This window comes from Rattus norvegicus, chromosome 3, assembly GCF_021556685.1.
Source record: "Rattus norvegicus strain SHRSP/BbbUtx chromosome 3, alternate assembly SHRSP_T2T, whole genome shotgun sequence".
NCBI lineage: Eukaryota > Metazoa > Chordata > Mammalia > Rodentia > Muridae > Rattus > Rattus norvegicus.
The window spans coordinates 143,627,214-143,648,993 of NC_141536.1; the positions used below are offsets into that span (position 1 = coordinate 143,627,214).

The 21,780-nt window shown below is 40.2% G+C and overlaps 1 protein-coding gene across 2 annotated transcripts in view; it reads left to right on the plus strand.

Annotated features, from left to right (window-relative positions):
- Itch (itchy E3 ubiquitin protein ligase) overlaps positions 1 to 21,780 on the plus strand; it is an 88,129-nt gene that overhangs the window by 16,037 nt on the left and 50,312 nt on the right. For both annotated transcript variants that reach the window (XR_015683001.1, NM_001005887.2), the window contains exons 3-6: positions 6,777 to 6,867; positions 12,809 to 12,950; positions 15,510 to 15,634; positions 16,501 to 16,638. Coding sequence is in view for 1 of the 2 variants with exons in the window: in NM_001005887.2 (NP_001005887.2) it covers positions 6,798 to 6,867; positions 12,809 to 12,950; positions 15,510 to 15,634; positions 16,501 to 16,638 (475 nt within the window). In the remaining variant the exon portion in view is untranslated. The remainder of the gene's footprint in view (positions 1 to 6,776; positions 6,868 to 12,808; positions 12,951 to 15,509; positions 15,635 to 16,500; positions 16,639 to 21,780) is intronic.

Genomic DNA, 21,780 nt, shown 5'->3' on the forward strand with positions numbered 1-21,780 from the left:
GAGACTCTAGGAAAAAACAGTGAGTCTTTGAGAAATCTTCCCAAGATGTTCAGGGTAAGGGTAATTTTATTTTTTTAAAAAAGTTTTTGTGGACTGGAGAGATGGCTCATCCGTTAAGAGCACTGACTGCTCTTCCAGAGGTCCTGAGTTCAATTCCTGGCAACCACATGGTGGCTCACGACCATCTGTAATGGGATCTGATGCCCTCTTCTGGTGTGTCTGAAGACAGTGACAGTGTACTTATATACATTAAATAAATAAATCTTTAAAAAAAAAAGTTTTTGTAGGGGTTGGGGATTTAGCTCAGTGGTAGAGCGCTTGCTAGTGCAAGGCCCTGGGTTCGGTCTTCAGCTCCAGGAAAAAAAAAGTTTTTGTAAATGATATTTTTATATTCTATCAAGCCCATATAAAAGACACATAATCCTGGTATTTATTTACAAGCTGTAAACCGAGGTTGGGCAGACTTTGAGCTATGTTAATTTATATCCCAGCCAGTGTCCCTTGTTACTTGCTGTTTCTCCTGGCCACGTGCTCATGGTTCATCTCCTCTCTGTCTCCTCTCTGTCTCCTCTCTTTTCCTCTCTTACTTTCTTCCCTTCTCCTCCTCTGGTATTTCTTGTGAGCTCTCACTTGACTCTCAAGTCCCACCTTTCTCTACTGTCCAATCACAGGCTATAGGCTTTTATTGACCAATTAACTTGGGGAGCAAGGTTTGCACAACAAAAGTTGTTGTTCTTGAGGATTTACTTGTCTTGGGACAACCAGATCTTGGGGTACAGAATTTGGCATTTGAATACAGCTGCACCAGGCCTGTGCCTATGGAGGCCTGGAGAGGGCATCAGCTCTCTTGGAACTTGAGTTACAGGAACTTACAAACTGCCCTGTGGTGCTGGAGAGAGAATCTGGATCTTCTGCAAGAGCAGCAAGTGATCTGAGCCGCGGAGCCATCTCTCCAGTTCAGCTTGGCTTCTTTTTTTTTTTTTAATTATAGAAACAAGATTAACAACTTTTTGTTTGTTTTAGACAGTGTCTCACTATGCATCCCTGGTTGGCCTGGAATTTGCTGTGTGGACCAGCCTGGGCTTGAACTCAGAGAGACCCACTGGCCTCTGCCTCCCAAGTGCTGATATTAAAGTTGTTTGCCACCATGCTTGGCAACAGCGTAATGTTGCTCAACAAATTTGTAGTATAGTTTTGCTTCGTTGGAATCAGCCTTATTAAGATTATACTATCTTCACTCTTTTTAGTACACAGCTTTTCAAATTTTGACAAACACATGTAAGAAGGGCCCTCTTCTGTAGTTATTTCTGTCTTCTCATTTTTACCTCCTAAGAAACACTTGCATTCTTCTGCCCTAACAATTTTGACCCCTTTGAGAATGTTGTTATATTTGTACTATTTATGTAGGAACATACATGCACACACAAAACTCATTAAAGAGGCCATGAATTTGAGAGTAAGGGAAGTGGTTACATGGGGAGGGATTGGAGGGAAGAAGGAGAGAGGGCCAGAAAATGATATAATTATAATCTAAAATAATTTTAAAAACAGTATTATATATCATCCTAGCACTTTGGGTCCAGCTTAAACTACATGTGTAACAGTCTGCCAAAAGGAAAACAAAAGGAATGCTGTGTAAACACCAGCCTAGGATGTGGGTGTGTCGGTTCCCAAGGTCTGCTGTCACAGGACAAGCTGGGCGTGGTTCTTTCTGCACTGCCAGACTTTGAAGGCGGAGCAAGGAAGACTGCTGCCAATTTGAGGCCAGCCTGGATTGTAGAGTGAGACTTTATCTTGTAAAGCCAGGAACAAACATTCCCTCCAAAATTACCCTAAAGTTGTGGGGATAGAAAGGTAATGTTTTGCAGTTCAGGTAAGAGTCCAGAAGTCTAAGACAGTATCTTAGAGCAGGGAAAATTCTCATTCTATGCCTTTTCCTAGGTTTTGCTGGTTGCCTACAATCATTGGTGTTTCTTGGCCTGTGTATGATTCTTTCTCATCTGTGTCTGTTTCTGATGCCATTCTGTGTCTTCACATCATCTGCACTCTGTGTGTGTCCCTATGTCCACGTGGATTGGATTGGATTGTGTCTACAAAGACCCTATGAGAACAGATAAAGTTACATTTTAAGGTTTTGGATGGATATAAATCTTGGGAAGGCATTACAGTGTTGGGCGCACGAACACACACACACACACACACACACACACACACACACACACACACACACACACAATTTCTTCATTCTTGGATCTTGAGCATGTTCCTGGGCTTAAAACCCAAGGGTTTATGCATTCTAGGCAGTTGTTTCACCACCAGTATAAACATGTAAAGGTGCACGTATGCATGTGCAAACCAGAAGTTAATGTCGCTGTTCCCCCACTCCATCTCCACTTTCCTGAGTCATGGTCTCTTTTTGAACATGGGGCTCCTCCATTGGCTACACCAGCTGGTCTGTGAACACAAAGGGTCTTCCTGTCTGCCCGTGTCACTCTCCCTATTTTTATGATGATACTGGAAGTTGATCTTAGGTCCCTTGTGCTTGTAAGCATGTCAGCTGAGCCAGCTTCCCAGTAGTCTCTCATCCCTAGGTGATATTTTTATTTAATTTTAAAAGTTTTTCAATATTTTTTTTTGTGGTACTGATTCTTAAGCAAGTGTTCTACCTCTGAGTTATACCTCAGATTCAGAGTGACTTGAAAAAAAATTAAAAATTCATTGTGTGTGTGTGGGGGGGAGAGGCGGGGGGAGGAGAGTGGGGGGAGACGGTGTGTAGGTAGAGGTCAGAGGGTGAAACAGGCAGAGGTTAAGATAATTTTTGGGAGTTGGTTCTCATTTTCTAACTCATTGAGGGAAAAGCTCTTTTCTTCTGCCACTGTGCTGTGTACTGCTCATGCCTGGACTCCCAGTATTTGGGAGACTTAGGCATGAGGATTGTTGGGATTTCAGGGCATCCTGGATTATATAATGAGTTCTAGAACAGTCTGACCTGCAGAGTGAGATCTTGTCTCAAAACAAACAGATAAACAAACAAACAAACAAGCAAACCAGAAAATAGTGTTGAGAGATAGTTTGGTACTTAGGAGTGCCTGTTGCACATCTGTGAGGCCTGAGTTTTTATCCCAGCGTCTGTGTGACATCTGGTGTCGTTACATAGCACTGTGAGGAGATGGAGGTAGCAGGATCACTGGGACTGGTAGGCTGCTAGCCTAGCTGAAAAAAACAAACCAAACCAAACCCCACGAGCTTCAGGTTTAGGGAGAGACCCTGTCTCAAAGGAATAAGGCAAAGAGTAATAGAGGAAGGCACCTGATCTCCACACATACATACACCTACATATATATATATATACACACACACACATACACACATATATATACATATACACATACATACGTGTATACACCAAACATACATACAGAAATTAGACAAGCATTTTAAAAAAAATAAACAAAGCTTATAGTTATCATCTTACCCTAAACCATTATTGTATTATTTCTGGAAAGAAAAACAAGTATTTTCCCATGTAACTATCATGTGACACTATTTTGGGGAGATGTAAACAAGCATCTACTCACCCCAGATATGGAGCCAATCATAGATGAAAGTACAGACACCATGGAAGTCCACTTAGTGGCCAGTGAATTTTATTGGGATTATTTATAACAATGTGGGTGAGGCTTACTCACAGGAGCAGAAATGACCCAAAGACAGCTGCATCAACCAGAAGCCCATTCCAGCATGGGAGACAAGAGAACGGGAAAGCTGGGAAGCCGGAGCTCACTGCACAGCTTGTGTGCAGCTTGGCAGGTTGGAGGGAGTCTTCCCAGGCAGCTTCGCTGGCTAGAGAGTGGTTTTTGCCTGTCTTTCAGGAGGCCAGGGTCTAGTGAACGGCCAGCTTCAGGGGCTTCCTGAATTTTCACTCTAAGATGCAATGTGTTATCTTGGAAGAAATTGCTACAGAATAGTAATTTATTAATAGTATAATAGTATTATCATGTTTTGTTAAATTTTATAATATTTTTTGAGGCAGAATCTCACTATGTAGCACTGGCTGACCCGGAACTCACTATAGAGACTAGGCTGGTGTCAAACTCATGGAAATCCTAGTTCTCTGTTTAAATTTTTTATGATTTTTGTTTCCAGAATTAGTGGGTTGTTTCTTAAGGCTTTTACTTTATAGAAGCCCTCTTATGTCATCTGTTTCATGATGCTCACACTTTGATCTGTAGAGTTTTACATTCTGGGTATATCATTTCTTACTATTGGACTCAGGTTGAACAGTTTCTGTTAAGAATGCTAGCTTCCATAGCTATGCTGTATAACTTACTACATGACTGCTTGTTAATTTTCAAAAACTTGATGGGTAGAAAATAGGAGCAACTTGACTGACTGCTGTGCCTCAGGGCTTCTCAGGCTGCAAGTCTCTTCAGCTCTGCTGACAGGGACTGGAGGTTGCTTGCGTGTTGTCTTTCTTGTGTGTGGTAAGTTGGTGCTGGCTTAGTGGGAAGCTTTAGTTCTGTTTTACTTAGGACTGCCTGAGTTCTTCATGATGCGGTGCTGGCTACTCCCAGAGCAGTCAGTTCTGGAAAGCAAGGCAGAACTGTACTGTCTTATAATATAGCTTTGGAAACAACTTTACCTTTTTTTACACTGTATTCTTATGGTCACAAAGGCAAGCATTCCACTGTGGGAGAGGAGTTATATAAACATTTGAAGGAAGGCTTCCTGGGGCTCATGCTGGAGGTTGTCTACCACAGCTCCTAATCTTCTAACAAGTTCAGATCTTTCTATATTTTCTTCCTGCATTAATTGTGCCTAAGTTCCAAGGGTACCAAACATTTCTTTCTTCTCATTCCCATGAGTGTATTTTGGGTTGACAGGTTTCAGTACTTACCTAACAATAGTTGGTTTTAATTTTTTACTTTCTAAAAACTATTCTTAATTTAATTCTATTTAATTATGTTTGTTTATTTATTTATTGATGATTGATTGTGTGGGCACCCATGTTCCACTGTGTGTATGAAGAAGTCAGAGACAATATGTGGGAACTGTTCTTTCCTTCCACCATGTGGGTGCCAGGGTCAAGTTTAAGTTGGCAGGCTTGGCAGCAAGTGCCTTAACCTACTGCGCCATCTTGACTACTGTTTGTTTGTTTGTTTGTTTGTTTGTTTTTTAAAGGATTGTGTGTGTGTGTGTGTGTGTGTGTGTGTGTGTGTGTGTGTGTGTGTGGCATGTATGTACATGTGGGTGCCCTCAAAGGCCAGAAAAGATGTTAGTTGTAGGTAGTTACGAACCAGCTTACATAGATACTCTGATCCTCTGTCAGAACAACAGGAATTCTTGGCTACAAGCCATCTCTCTAAGCTCCTCCATTGATCTCTATTTTATTTTATTTTATTTTATTTTATTTTATTACTTATTCATTTTACATCCTGCTCACTGCCCCCTCCCAGTCATTTCTCCCACAATCCTTCCCCCATCCACCCCTTCTCCTCTGATGAGTGTAGGCTCCCTGGCTATCTCCTCACTGAGGGCACGTCAAGTCTCTGTGAGGCTAGGCACATCCTCTCCCACTGAGGCCAGACAAGGCAGCCAGCTACAAGAACGTATGCCATATACAGGCAACAGCTTTTGGGACAGCCCAGCTCCAATTCTTCAGGACCCACATGAGGACCAAGCTGTAAATCTGCTATCTATGTGCAGAGAGGCCTAGGTCCAGCTGGTGTATGGCTTTGGAATGTGGAATGTTGAGCTATTATAGTAGTTTAAGAAGAGTCATATGAAGGAAGCAGTAATGAGAGTAAAAGGAAGAAATATAATTTTAATTGCAAGATTTTCTTCCTACTACTGTTGGTCTTATTCTAAGAACTCAAGGAATTTTGCTCCTTGACTTCTTATGTATTTCTTAATTTTTTCATAGATCTGTGGCAAATATGCTTTTGGGTATTGGAGAATAGGTGGTAAACACAGAATGACAGTTTCTGAGGTTCCTTTGTGAATCAGATAGTGACATCATACTATGAAGAGTTGAAGCTCTTACATCACATCTCATTTCTCTTGTGTCCGAGGTGACTACTGATGACTATGGGGTGTATTTTATCAGGATATTCAGTTTGGGGTATTTTCAGTGTGGGGCATTTTTTTGATAACCAAGTGAAGTTTTTTAGGTTTTAGGAGTAAGGTGTGGGCCAGAGCTTTAGTTTTTGGGTCATGTTGTTATGTAGAAACAGTTTAAAGCTCTATGACCTGATAGTGTCCTCAGGGAATGAATATAGAGAGAGCAGGAATTGAGCCAGTATAAGCCAGTATTAAGAACAGAGAGCAAGGACATTTTAAAATTTTATTTTGTTTTATGTATATTCATGTTTTGCCTGTATGTATGTCTGTGTACCACGAGTATAATGGGTGCCTAAAGAGGTAAAAACAGGGTATTAGATCTGGAACTGGAAAAACAGATTGTTCTGACCCCTCCTGTGGGTGCTGGGATCTGAACTGGGGTCCTGATAAGAGCACTAAGTTCTGTTCTTAAGCACAGACCCATCTCTTCAGCCCCTACAAGAGGGCTTTTTTAAGAAACTGAGAATAATCAGAAGAGTGTAAACCTAGAAAATGTGTCTTGGGAACTCAAGGGAAGAGGAAGTTTAAATTTTGCTGATAATAGAATAAATACTAGAATTGAAAATTGTGTTGAGCAGTGTGAAGACCATTGATTATTATGGAGCCTTTAGGAAAGGCCAGAGATGCTAATAATATTTCATTTATCTTGTTTTCAGGTTTGCTGTCTTATTGATGGTATGTCTGACAGTGCACCACAGCTCGATTCAATGGGTAGCCTGACCATGAAATCTCAACTTCAGATTACTGGTAAGTCTTTTACAAAGGTACAGTATCTTATATCTCTGCCTCCTGTATTAAAAACAATAATCTTGGTGAGTGGAGAGATGGTTCACAGGTTAAGAGCACTTGCTGCAGTTCCAGTAGACCCTGGTTTAGTTTCCAATACCTGTGTCATACGTGGGGCCTTACAACCCCAACTCCAGAGGACCTAGTATCCTCTTCTGGTCTCTGAGGACACCTGCACTCATGTGGCATTCACTTACACACATGCATACATCTGAATAGAAAAATAAAAAAGTTCCCTTTTTAAAAATCTTACAAGAGCGATGTCTGTAGTGGGCTATTACATTTTAGGCACTAAGTCAGTATTTGATGAATGAATACATGAATGGAATGTTAAGGTATAGGAAAATCATTTTTATTTTAAGATGTCCTATAGATTCATTCTCCTCCATTAAACTGGTATCTAGGCAATTACTGTTGTTATTAATATTAATAATTTTAATTTGTTATATTTCAATATATGAATTATATTATGCATTACTATATAATTTAATAATTTATTAAACAGAATTAATCCATTATCACTACGATCAGTTACTACTTATTTACCTTTTTAAATTTTTAATTTTGAGAATTTCATATGGGAATATAGCATTTACATCATTTCCTCCATTTCTAACTCCTGTGTTCCTCCTCACTCCTCAAATGTATGACTTCTTCTTTAGTCATTATTGTTACACACACACACACACACACACACACACACACACACCACTCACACACACACACACACAAAACAGTAGCATGTAGGGTGTGAGTGTGTGTATGTGTGTGGTATGTGAGTGTGTGTTGTGTTGTGTGTATGTATGTGTGAGAGAGAGTGTGTGTGTGTTTGTGTGTGTGGTGTGTGTGTGTGTGGAGTGTGTGTTTAGGGCTGACCACTTGGAGCTGGATAACCTATCAGGGAGCTTGACCCTGACTCTTCCCCCTCTTGGTTTTTCCTAGGAGTGGGTCTTAGGAGAGTTCTCCTGAGTCACGGTAGTGTCACCTGAGCTATTGTTGAGCAGATCTTGTTTAGGTGACTATACTGCTGAGATTTCATGGGTATAACTTCCCTGTCATATATAGAAGACACTGTCTTGTAGCCGAAGTCCAGTCTTCTAGCTTTTCAAATCTTTCTGTTCTCTCTTTTGTAATGTTCCCTGAGTCTTAGGTATAGGGACTGTGCTGTAGATGTAGCCGTTTGGGTTAACTACTCTGTGCTTGATTATTCTTTGATTTTGACCAGTTTGGGATTTCTGTGATGGTCTCTACTTGCAGCAAAAAGAAGCCACTTTGATGAAGAGTGAAAAGTACACCTACTTATGGGTGTAACGATGAGTGAGTACTTAGAGAGCAGTAAGGAGTTACACGGTTAGGAAAGTGGTAGGAGTAGGTTTTCCTCTAGGGTCCATGAACTTACCAACCACAGGTTGTAAATTCTCTCCAATTGAGTGGGCCTTAAGTTTAATTAAGTAGCTGTTATTATCCCTGAGATATAAGTGTTGCTAGTGTACCCGTGTTGGTCCCTTGCTGTGCTGGTCATTGTTACGGTTTATAGCTTTTAAATCTGGGTAGGACTATTGATTGCTTTTCTCCTCTAGCAGCTTCTTAGCACCTTTGGATGCTATGAAAAGTAGTCCACAGGGAAGAGGCTTCTAGGTCAGTTCTAGCTCAATTCTTCTAAGTCCTGAGAGGTAAGTTAGAGCAATGTCAGTAGCTTATATTGTGTTAGGAATTTTTTGGACTTGCCTGACCAACAGCTCAAAGGGAGGTTTTCCATGTCTAGCACTGGGGTTTTTGTTAGATGTTCTTAGGGGGAAGCAGTGTGTAAATGCTAAGTTATATATATTATATAAGATATATATGTGAACATAAAATGTTGCCCTATGACTTTTTCAAACCTCCTTAATGTTATTCCTCCTTCCTCCTTCCTTCCCTTTCTCTGTATTGCCTTCCCTTTTCCTAGTTACAGTGTGTTGCCCCCTTTCTCTCCCATTTTCCCATTCATAGAACCCATGTCTTACTATTCCCCTCTTTAGAGCACTTCCTTCTACTTTGTCCCATGATCTCTTTGTACTTTCTTGGCTTCTGCAGTTATACCAGGTTATGTACTCAGATCTAAAGATTCAGAGCTAGGATCCACAAGTAAGAGAGAACATGCAGCTGCCATCTTTCTGGGTTAGGGCTGCCTCACTTAGGATGATGGCTTCTAGTTCTCTTCATGGACCTGCACATTGCATGGTTTCACTTTTCTTTGCAGTGAATGGAATTCTGTTGTATAAATGTACAGCAATTTCATTATCTGTCAGTCAGTTGAACACTGGGACTGTTTCCATTTTCTTGCTATTATGAATGGAGCAACGGTAGAAATGGCTAAGCAAGTGTCTGGAAAGTAGGCTATGGCACACCAGGGGTTGATGTAGCTGGGTCGCATGGTATATTTACTTTTTAGCTTTTTGTGAATTCTTTACACTGATAATCCTAGTGGTGGCACCTATTTGCCGTTCCACCAACAGTGAGTGAAGATTCTTTGCCAATTTGGTCATCAGCATTTGTTAGTCAGTTTATTATTTTCTATCTTAGTTGTTCTGACTGGGGAAAGATGAGATCTCAGAGTAGTTTTAATTTTCATTTCTCAAATTGCTGATGATGTTAAACACTTTTAAGAGAATTTCTTAGCTATTTTGATTTCTTCTTTTGAGAACTCTTGTGTTCAGACCCATAGGTTTGAGTTTTTTGTTTATATTAGAATTAATCCTTTGGGCTGGAGACAAGACTCAGCGGTTAAGAGCTCTGACTGCTGTTCCAGACACACACACACACACACACACACACACACACACACACACACACACACACACACACACGACTCCTTTATCAGATCTATAGTTGACAACATTTTTCTTCCTCAATTCAATTGATTGTCTCTTTTGCTGCACAGAAGACTTCTAGTCAGATGAACTAACTAGAACCTCCCTCCCCCACCATCAATTGTCAGCCCTAATTCTGGAGCACATGGAGCCCTGTTTAGCCCTCCTTCCCCACACCTTTAGCTTCAGAGCACTGCTCTTGTTTTCGTCCAGCATCTTAGTGTTTCAGGTTTCGCAGAAAGGTCTTTGATTCACTTTTAAAAAATATTTATTTTATGTGTATTTGTGTTTTGCCTTTAAGTGTATCTGTGTGAAGATGCCTTCACTCCTGAACTTGGGAATTATAGATAGTGGTGAGCTGCCGTGTGGGTGCTGGGATTTGAACCTGGGTCCTCTGGAAGAGTAACCAGTGCCCTTATCCTCTGAGCTGTTTGTCCAGCTCCTTTTGATCCATTTTCTTTTTTTATCATAGGTACTTAGAGCTATAAGATCCCATCTTAGAACTGCTTTTAATGTGTCCAGAGGTTTTGTTGTCTTTTCGTTTTCAAGTATTTCAAGGAAAGTTTTATTTCTTTCTAGATTTCTTCCTAAGCTTCTTTGACTCATCCATCATTCAGTAATGTGTTTAATCTTTAAACACACACACACACACACACATACACACACACGAATCCTTTATCAGATCTATAGTTTACAACATTTTTCAACTATTTTTCTTGTGATTACCAGAGATTCATTTGATGTTATTTTAAGCTTTATCACATTGTGGTAATATAGGATACACAGAGTCGTTCAGCTTTTCTGACTTTGTTGAGATTTGTTTTCTGTCTGTTTCAGAGGAACTCGCATGGGCTCCTAAGTAGATCATATGGTTTAGATTGTATGGTCTTTGGTAGTGGGTAGACTATTCTGTAGATGTGTTGCGTGTCACGTCTGTTGGATGTATCATGTTTTTATTTATTTTCTCTCTGTTTTGTTTTGTTAGACAAGACCTTCTAGCTTAGTATTGTGCCACATATGATATGTAGCCAAGAATGACCTTGAACAGGACACTTCCTGCTTCCCACCTCCTAAGTGCTGAGATTACAGACATATGTCCCCCAAATCTGGTTCAACAACTTTAGAATTATTTTTGTCTCTCAAGAAAGAATTCCTGTGTCTATTAGCATTACAAACTATTTACTCTGGGTAAACAAATCTAGGCATTCACTTACCCACTTTTGTGGGTTTGGATTGCTCATATACAGCATTTTTACCATTCCTGTTTTTAAGGATTATTCATGTTATAGCATGTATAAGTAGTACTTTATTTCTTTTTACTGACAAACAATAATTCCATTGATTTAATGTACAATATTTTATTTATGCATTTCTTTTAGTTGATGGATGCTTGGATTGTTTCTGCTTTAGTATATTTTTTTTAAAGATTTATTTATTTTATGTATATGAGTACACTGTCGCTGTCTTCAGATACACCAGAAGAGGGCATCGGATCCCATTACAGATGGTTGTGAGCCACTGTGTTGTAGAAGGGAATTGAACTCAGGACCTCTGGAAGAGCAGTCAGTGATCTTACTGCTGAGCTATCTCTCCAACCCCTCTGCTTTTATATTTTTATATTTACTTAGTGTGTGTGTGTGTGTTCATTTTGTGCACAAGCAAGTGTGCATGTGCATGTGCATGTATATGGAAGCCAGTGGACAGTAGTTCTCTCCTCCATCATGTGGTTCTTCGGATCAAGCTAAAGTCCTCAGCAGCACCTGTGTTCTGCAGCCATCTTGCTAGACTTGTACTCTTTAATCTATTATGAATAATGATATGAACGTTTATATAGTTTTTGTGAGGATGAATGCCTTCTCTTCACTTGGGTGTGTATGTAGGAGTTGAGTTGCATGTTTATACAGTATTCAAGTTTTTAATATTTTGTTTGTTTTTTGTTTTTTGAGGCAGGGTTTCTTTGTGCAGCCTTGCCTGTCCTGGAACTCACTGTAGACCAGGCTGGCCTCAAGCTAACAAATTGGCCTGCCTCTGCTTATGAAGTGCTGGGATTAAAGGCATTTGCCATCATCTCTCGAAAATTTTACTCTCTTAGTAAGAGTTTCTACTGCTTTGAAGAGATACCAGTTGACCATGGCAACTCTTATAAAGGACAATGTGTAATTGGGGCTGGTTTATAGGTTCAGAGGTTCAGTCCATCATGGTCACGGCAGGAATCATGATGGCATGCAGGCAGTCCTGTTGCCTGAGAGGTAGCTGAGAGTTATCTATCTGGATTGACAGGCAGCAGGAAGAAGCTTACACTGGGCCTGATTTTGGACTTCAGAAACCTCAAAAGCCACCCCCAGTAACACCCTTCCTCTAGCAAAGCCACACCTCCTAACAGTGTCACATCCTGTGAGACTTTTTTATGCAAGTCATCACAGCTACTCATTTTAAAATACTGACGAAGCTCCAGTTCAGAGTGTGGGACATCATAGGGACAGTTACTCTGCAGCTGACTTGAATGCCATCACAAAGACATATGAGCATCGCAACTCAAAACCACTTGATGTGTAGGAAGTCAGAGATTTGGGTCCATCCCCTGGCATATGCTTGCTGGGCTTCTAGATGTTTTGCGATTCCATGACATACTGCTTGAGAGCTGTGCTGTAACTCATTTGGCCAGGCATGGGGGTGTGGGCGATGTGCCCATGGTCCGCCCTGGTACTGACTGGGGAGGGTAGTGCCCATGGTCCTGGCACTGACTCTGTGTGTGTGTGTGTGTGTGCGCGCGCGCACGTGCGTGCCCATGGTCCTGGCACTGACTGTGGGGGGTGTCTCCTGGTTTCTTGGTACTTATTTGAGTGTCTGGTGTGTAGAAGTCCTGTGCATATGTATATATTTACTAATATAAGGAAAATATAAGAAATATAATTATCATAAACAAAATTGATATATTTTAGGGAATAGCTGCTTCCAAATAAAAATAACTGGCCTAATCTTTAATGAAATGTCATTGACCAAGGAGTAAACTATTATTTCAAATATTAAAGTGTTTTCTCTTTTCTTTATAGTCATCTCAGCCAAACTTAAAGAAAATAAAAAGAATTGGTTTGGACCAAGTCCTTATGTAGAAGTCACAGTAGATGGGCAGTCAAAGAAGACAGAAAAATGCAACAATACAAACAGCCCCAAGTGGAAGCAGCCCCTCACAGTGTAAGTCCCAGTGTGGCACCGAGCAGGGAGCCACTCCGAAGCGCTGGCTTCCTCGCACTCGTCCCCTCCTGCTCTGTCTAGTGCTGTCTGTCTGTCTGTCTTCATTTTCTTAGTTTAGTTGGTGATGGTTTCACTGTTGCCACTGAAGAAAAGTAGGAAGAGCTTTTTACAATAGTTTGTCCTGTTATTTTTAGTTTTTAATTTTTGAAAAATTTCATACATGAATGATATATTTATATCAGTATAATAGCCTTTAAACAAGATTTATTCTTATTTTCTGTGTATGAGTGTTTTGCCTGTATGTATGACTATACTAATGTGTATAGTACCCTTGAAGGTCAAAGGAAGGTATTAGATCCCCTGGAATTGGAGTTGTAAATGTTTGTTAGCCACCATGTTCTGCTAGGCACAGAAACCAGGTCCTCTGAAAAAGGAGCAAGTGCTCTTACCTCTAGCCATCTTTCTAGTCCCAGGAGCCCCTTTCTTACACGTGGGCTGAATCAGGTTAATAGTAATTCACTTTTTAAAACCTTTTTGGTTTTTTTGGTTTTGTTTTGTTCTTTTTTGAAACAGAGTCTCACTGTGTAGTCCAGGCCTTGCTTGGAACTTGCTGTGTAGCTCAGACTAGCCTGAATTCTCTATCCTGTTGCCTTAAGCCTCCTGGGTGCAGGTGCTGTAGGTGTGTGCTCCCAGGCTCACACTTAGTTATTTTTTCCTTTTTGAGACAAGTCTTTCCTGTGTAGCCCTCGCTGTCCTCCTGTGCAGCCGTCTCGGTCCTGGGACTTCCTCTGTGGACTAGGTCGGCCTCTGACTTAGAGACATCGCTCTCTGCTGCCCAAGTACTGGGACTAAAGGCGGGCACTGCCGCTCCAGGCAGTTTTGTTTTTTTTTTTCTTAAATAGGGTTTTGTGTGTATCTGTATCTGTATCTAATGTTGGGTATGATGGTGCATGCATACAATCCCAGCCCTCCTTAGGCTGAGATAGGAGAATATCAGGTATTAGACATACCTGCTACATGGCAAAACTCTATTTAAAGAAACCATGTATTTTAAAAGTTATAGTGCCCCCGCAAACCAACATTCAATTTTGTTGTATTTTTATAATGTTACATAATAAAAAGTTAATACCAAACAATTGTACTATATGTTTCATTCTATAACATTGTTTTTATTATGTTCATTTTTAAAATATTTTTTTTAACTTATATGTATGTGCAAAAAAAGCCAGAAGCCCAGTTTCCCTGTGCTGGACTCATCTGGTCCTTTGGAAGCATGTTTAATCCTCTTAACAACTGAAATGTCTCTCAGAGAGCACATTCTTTATTGTGTGCCTTTGCCATGCATGATGTCTGTGCTTCTGTTTTGAGACTGGGTCTTATCCAGGCTTCCACATCGACTTTCCTCCCATGAGTGATGGCCGGCAGGACTTTGGGTGTGTAATAGTAGACTGTATTCCAAACTTCAGCTAGCTTCCTAGGTGCACCACCCTGGCAGTTTGCTCCCCGTCTCGGAGGAGCATTACTTTTAGTATTAATTCCCACCTGATAAGCTAACTGTGTAGATGATACCTCAAATTCAGTAAAATTTATCACATATGTAAGGATTTGATTGTAAATTCACTATTTTAAGAAAGACATTTTAGGGCTGGAGAGATGGCTCAGCGGTTAAGAGCACTGACTGCTCTTCCAGAGGTCCTGAGTTCAAATCCCAGCAACCACATGGTGGCTCACAACCATCTGTAATGAGATCTGATGTCCTCTTCTGGTGTGTTCGAAGACAGCTACAGTGTACTCATATAAATAACATAAAGACTTAAAAAAAAAAAGCAAAGAAAGACATTTTAAGGGCTGGAGAGATGGCTCAGTGGTTAAGAGCACTGACTACTCTTCCTGAGGTCCTGAGTTCAAATCCCAGCAACCACATGATGGCTCACAACCATCTGTAATGAGATCTGATGCCCTCTTCTGGTGTGTCTGAAGATAGCAACAGTGTGCTCATATACAATAAAATAAAATCTTAAAAAGAAAAAAAAAGAATTCTAAAAAAAAAAAAAAAGAGAGAGACATTTTAAAATTAACACATAAAATTCTTTTTGGGCATATCGTGTTGTTTCAGTAAATCCTCTCCTTTAATAATTTGTTGCTTTCTAAGCAGTTTTATTTTGTTTCCAGTGTTTGTGTATCTATGATGTTCCTATAGTCCAGTTTTACTCAAATACGGTTTTCATGAGATCTGAGAGCATAGACCACCTGGAGGAATAGCAGACTTTAAGAAGCTCAGTGAGAGACTGGGCTGTAGCTCTGCAGGTGAAGGCGCCTGCTCCAGTCCTAGTGACCTGAGTTAATCTCTGAGACGCACATAGCAGAAGGCAGAACCCGCTCCTGCAAGATAGAGGATAATCTGACCCCCACATCCAACTAAATAAATAAGTATAATTTTTTTGAGTTTAAGAAAAAGAGTACAATGAAGACAGTTTAGACATCACAGCTTTATTGTAACGTATTAAGGCTCTCATTGTGATGGTTAATGAAAATAACATTTTCCTTTTTTACTTTCAGTATCGTTACCCCTATGAGTAAATTATGTTTTCGTGTGTGGAGTCACCAGACCCTGAAATCTGATGTTTTATTGGGAACTGCTGGATTAGATATTTATGAAACATTAAAGTCAAACAATATGAAACGTATGTATGTTAGAATAGCATAAAATATACTGTGTTTTTTTGGAAGAAACTGTTATGTTAGAAATGTGGAACAACTCATATCAGTGTTTGTCTTATATTTAAATGGTCACTGAGCTGCTGGTGGTGATGCTGTCATTGCCCTGGGAAGCAGAGGCACATGGATCTCTGAGTTCCAGGCCAGCCAGGGCTACACTGTGTGGTCACAAATAGATTAAAGCAAACAAAGCAAGTACAATTATTTATGTGGTTCTAAACAATGACAGAAAAATCTTAAAACTGTTTAAAGCGTTCTGACTTTGATTTGGTCATTTATTTTAGATTACTGTTTTAGTAAATATTTATCTTGGTAAATAAATATTTACAAATTAATACATAATTATAGAAAACTAAAAGATTTAAAGCAGATGAAGGAGAAATATTTTAATTATAAATTCATAACTCAGCATATCATATTTTGAATATGAATTGTTCTACTCCTTGACATAATTTTAAGGACTTTTTTCCTTATTTAGGTCTTATGATATATAATCCATTATTAAATTATGTTTTTATTCAATAGATCTCAAGTTTATGTTGCTAAATGATCTTTATTTTCATGTTGGTTTGATTTATACTATGGTCTTAAAATCCTGGGATGAATAAAATAAATGATTCATATAATATATATACATATACATGTACACACACACACATAGTAAATGTTATATATATATTGGTGAAGTTCATTCTCTTTAAAAAGCAGTGATCTAGGGGGTGGGGTGGGGAAGCAATGTTCTGGTCTCAAAGGTCCTTAATCCTTTGTTAAGTAAAATACTTTATACATAGGAAAGAGTGATCTTTCTTACATAATTTTTGTTCTTTTTTAGTTGAGGAAGTAGTTATGACTTTGCAGCTTGTAGGTGACAAAGAGCCAACAGAGACAATGGGAGATTTGTCAGTTTGTCTTGATGGGCTGCAAGTAGAAGCTGAAGTTGTTACTAATGGTGAAACTTCATGCTCAGAGGGTAAGTGGCTACTTTTTCACCCCCCCTTTGAAGACAATATTATAGTGTAGACTTCTCCCCCCTCCTCCCTCCCTCTCTCTCTCTTTCTCTCTCTTTCTTTCTGTGTGTGTCTGTTTGTCTGTGTGTGCATGTCTGTGAGCCTAAGTCATATGTGTATAGGTTCCCCTGGAATCTCTTGGAGCTAGAGTTACGGGGATTGTAAACTGCCTAGTAGGGACATTGGTAATCTAGCTCTGGCCCTCACAAGAGCAGTATATTTTGTTAATCACCAAGTCCTCTCTCCATCCCCCTCTGCTGTGTTCTTTAGAGACAGGATTTCTCATGATGATCTAGTTTGTCTAGGCTGTCTAGCCAGAGAGTCCTGGATCTACCTGCCTTCCACCTTTTTGCTCAGTGCTGGGAGGCATGTGCTGCGTCGCCAGGTTTCTACATGGATGTTAGGAAGCTGAACTCAGGTCTTCATGCTTGTGTAGCCATCTCTCCAGTACTGCTAGACTGGAGTACTAGGCTAGTTTTGGACTCCTGTCTTCTAACTTCGGCCTTCCAAGTGCTGGGATTATAGGCAGATATAGGCCAGCATTTCCAGTTCAGTTACTACTTTGTGATTCTTCTGACAAAAATGGCTAGTGTGGTATTTGAAATTATTGTTAATTGCTGTTCTTTTAAAAAATGTTTATTTTCTTTTTAAAAAGGCATTGGTCTAGGAATATAGTGGTAGAATATTCCCTAGCATGTGTGAGGCCCTAAATTCAATCCCAGCATCAAAATAAAGTAAACAAATAATGAAAAGATGCTGATCACATTAAATACTATTTGTTGCAGCTTCTAAGAATTTTTAGAGTTAGGTGAGTAAAAGTTGAGTCCTAGTTGACCTGTGACTACTGAACTGAGTGATAAAGTACATCCTGAATGCTATTCATACATTCATGATGTATTCATGATGTCCTCGTAGATTCATCCCTCCACTGCCAACGGTGGACATAAAACCATCTACTGCAGTGTCTGAGTGAGTTTAAATGACTTCAGGTCCTTGGTAGTACAAGATAGTCAGTACAAACTAAAACACATTAGCCATTTTTACTCACTCTGCGAGCCATGTTTGCAGAGATAGCTTTTGTGATAATACAGTAGAAAGCCTGATTAATTATCTGTGTACTGGTACATTTTATAGTTTGTAGGATATACTGGTTTGTGTTAAAGAGGAATTAACCACAATGAAGAAGTTTCTAGTGATCCCTGATTATCTGATTTATTATTGTGTTTTTAGTAAAACCTTTCCAGGATATTCATAACTGATATTTTTCTCATTTAGTAATATGCTAAACTTATTTAATCATGTTTAATATTTCAATCCTCTTCCTGCTTCCCCTTCCCTCTCTATCTTTTTCTTTACTTTACTTTTTTGGACAGGGTCTTACTATGTAGCTCCAACTGTCTGTAGACCAGGCTGGCCTCAAACTCAGAGCTCCACCTGCCTCTGCCTCCCAAGTGCTGGGATTAAAGGAGTGTGCCACTATGCCTGTCTCTAATTTTGCTTTTAACACAGATTTCCAAAGGCCCTATGACATGGAACATAAAGTAATAGCTGGTGTTTAGTCTGAGCAGACTACTTTACTTAGAATGGATTTATAGAGCAGTCTGCCTGTCAGGTTCTGGTACCCTCTGGTGCGCACTAGTGGAGGATTGATTTCCTCTTTAGCTCACAGCTTTGTTTTATAGCAGGAACTTGTGTGAATGTGCATTGCATGTGGACGTCAGGACAGCTTGTGTGTCTTGGGCACTGAACTTAGCTCATTGGTCTTGGTGGCAAGTGCCTTAACCAACTGAAACTTCTTGTGTCTCCCTCCCCTCCCTGCCTTTTTTAAGACAAGACAGTGTGTGTACAGAGATCTTTATTCTTTTTTAAAAAGACTTTTGAAACATTTTTAATAATAAAGTTTAAAATACAGGGAAAAAAATACCATGAGGAGAAGAAAACCCCAAGCTCTTCGTAGAATTAAACTTGTGCTAGGCAAGCATTAAACCATTGACCACATACCCGACATTTTTATTTGGGGTAGGGGTAACATTGAAACAGTCCCAAACTGTAGTCCAGGCTGACTTTGAAATCAAGGTAATCCTCTTGTCTCAGCCTCTTGAACCTTGGGAATTTTAAGTGTGAGCCACTATGCCTGCCTTAGGTTTTATTATTGTTGTTATTTTAGGGCCTGCCTCACTGTGTGGCTTTGGCTGTCTTTGAACTTGCCCTGTACCCTGTGTTGGTCTTAAATTTGAAGCAGTCCTCTTTTTAAAAAAGGGTTTTTACCACATTTTTTTATTTGTGTATGTGGATGCCTTCACATGTCATAGCACTAATGTGGAGGTCCAAAGACAACTTGAAGAGTCGGCTCTCTCTTCTCCCTCCCCCCTCTCCCTCCCTCTCCCTCTCCCTCTCCCCTTGACAGAATACTTGTCATAAACAATTTAAAGAAGGAATTACTTATTTTGATTCCTGCTTTCAGAAGTATATGTTCATCACAACAGGGAAGACTATGACAGAATAAAGTAGCTCACATTATGGAAGACAGCAATTAAGAGAAAGGAATATAGGAAAAGGCCAAGTAAACACATTCTCTTAAGGACACTGCTGCCCCATGACCTCCTTCATCAAGTCCCCATTTCCTGCTTCCCACAACCTCTTAAGAAGGCCAGCATAATGTTTCCATTAAGTCAGACGAGCTCGTCATCTTTGCCATCAGAGTGTGCTTTACTAACCTCCCAAGCATTGTTTAATCTAGTCAAGTTGGCAATGAAAGTTAACCACTACATCATAATAAATTGTAGCTGAACGTTTGTGAGTGCGTGTGATGTGTGTGCACATCTATGTGTGTTCAGCTATACACTTGCAGGTAGAACACAGTGGCTTTTCTCCTCTATTGTTCTGCCTTGTTCCTTGGAGGCAACATCTTCTGCTAAACTTGGAGCTCTGGCATTTTGACCGACTGACCACCAGCAAGCTCAGCACTAACTCCTGTTTCCTCCCTTCTCAGTGCTGTGGTTATAGCATGTGCTGGATCACGTGGTGTGGCTTTTATGTGCACGTTAGGTTCTGCGCAGTGGTCCTTATGCTTGCACAGTAAGTCCCCCTCTCTGAGCTGGTAGCTGACATCCCACTGGACAGGTACACTACAATTTACCCGTCTCGAGGTGGGCATTTAGCTGAATTTTCTTTTGGCTATTCTGAGTTATAACTAATGCTGTTAACTTTCAGGAAAATTTTCTCTGGTGTTTTACTATCTTGGTTATATACTTGTAAGTGGAATTGTTAGTGCTTGTGTAGCTAGTCTCACATTTTCTGGCTTTGTGTGGGGATGTTGAAAGATTTGTTTAGTTTTGAGATAGGGCCTCATGTAGTACAAGCCTCATGCTCACTCTGTAACTCGGGATTGCCTTGGATTTTTCTGGTCCTCTGCTTTGCCTCCCAAAAGCTGGGATCAAGGTATGTGCACCACACGTTCCGTTCGTGTGTTATGGGTGCTAGGTGTGAGTCCCAGGGCTGCTGACATTTCGGACAAGTACTCTGAGCTCCACTCCCAGCCCTTATCTTTAGTTTTTGGGGACAGGTCTCCCTAAGTAGCCCTGGCCTCAAATTCAGCAGCCTATCTGATTCTCAAGTACTGGGATTACTATCGTATGCTACCATGCCCAGTACACTAATTTTATTTTCTTTTGATCTGATTTTCCTCTATATTTCCTATTTAATAATTCTATCCAAACCCTTTGAAGATATAAATGATTTTTTAAAATTTTTTGGTGTTTTGAGATCTTGATATATAATATTGGCTGGCCCGGAGCTCACCATGTAAATAGAGCATCAGGCTGGCCTCAAGTTTGCAGCAGTCTTTTGAGTCTGCCTCTGAGTGCTGAATACTAAAATTATAGGCATGCAACACTATGTTGACTTAGAAATGATTTTTCTCTTTCCCTCATTGGGGCTCATTCGGTTTCTATTTTATGTTCTTTGATTGCAAATTTCCCATTTGTCTTGGTCTATCCAAATTTTAAAGGCCTAACAGGAATTCTTTGATTTGGAGAAAATGTCTTTTTGTTAACTAGTACCAGGGTTTGCTGCAACCAAAAAGCATTGACTTTACTTTTGGGGTCCCCAGCCCAGTGCAGTGTCTGGCTCAGTACTCCCTACCTTGTTGCTGGCCTGAGGCTTTCTGACTGACCTCAAAGCTGGTAACTGCCACAAGATAAAAGTGTTTCGAACCTGCGTTCTGCTTCTGGTCTGATATGTCAAATCAAGCTATGTTTGTTTCTGAGATTGCCAGGCAGCCAAGGAATAAGGAATAAGAAGTTTGCTAAGTTGCTTTAGGAACTTATTTTATGGTGGGAGGACTCTGTTAATTTAGCTTACTTAGGTGAGCTTCCTGTGGATAAAACCTGTGCATCTAGAATTTTGATAAGATTTCTTATCACAATGCTCATCTTCAAGTTACTTTCTCATTTATTCGTGTGCGTTCACTTGTGCGCGTACATGTGCATGTGTGTGTGTGTGTGTATTTGTATGGTGTGTGTGTGTGTGTTTGTGTGTGTGTGTGTGTGTGTGTGTGTGTGTGCCCCATTTGCTATAGTGCATGTGTAAAGGTCAGAAGACAGTTTTTGGGGTTGTTTTTCACCTCTGCCTAGGTGAGGCAGGGCCTCTTCTTGTGCTCTACGGTATACCCCAGGCAGCTGGCCTGGGAGATCCTAGGCATTTCTGTCTGTCTCCAGGCTTGCTCTAGAAGTACTGGATTATGGGTGCACACCACTGTGTCTAGATTTTTCATGCAAGTTCCAGACATTAAATGAGTGGTGAGGCTTGCGTGACAAGCACTTTTACCTGCTGAGCTACCCTACTCCAACTGGTGACGTTTTTACTTATGGGAGAAATGGGATACTGGCTTGATTTACTACTCAATGCTACATTGTTTGGGGCATAGTTCTCTCACTCCACTTACGTCCTGTGCATCATCAACCATTTAAAGAAGAGATGATGCACATGAAAAGCTTTGTTTCATTTTATTTTGCGATAGTTTCACACTGGAGCTCAGGTTGACCTGTAATGTATTATGTGTCCCAGACTGACCTTGAACTAATTGCAGTCTCTTGATGAGGTAA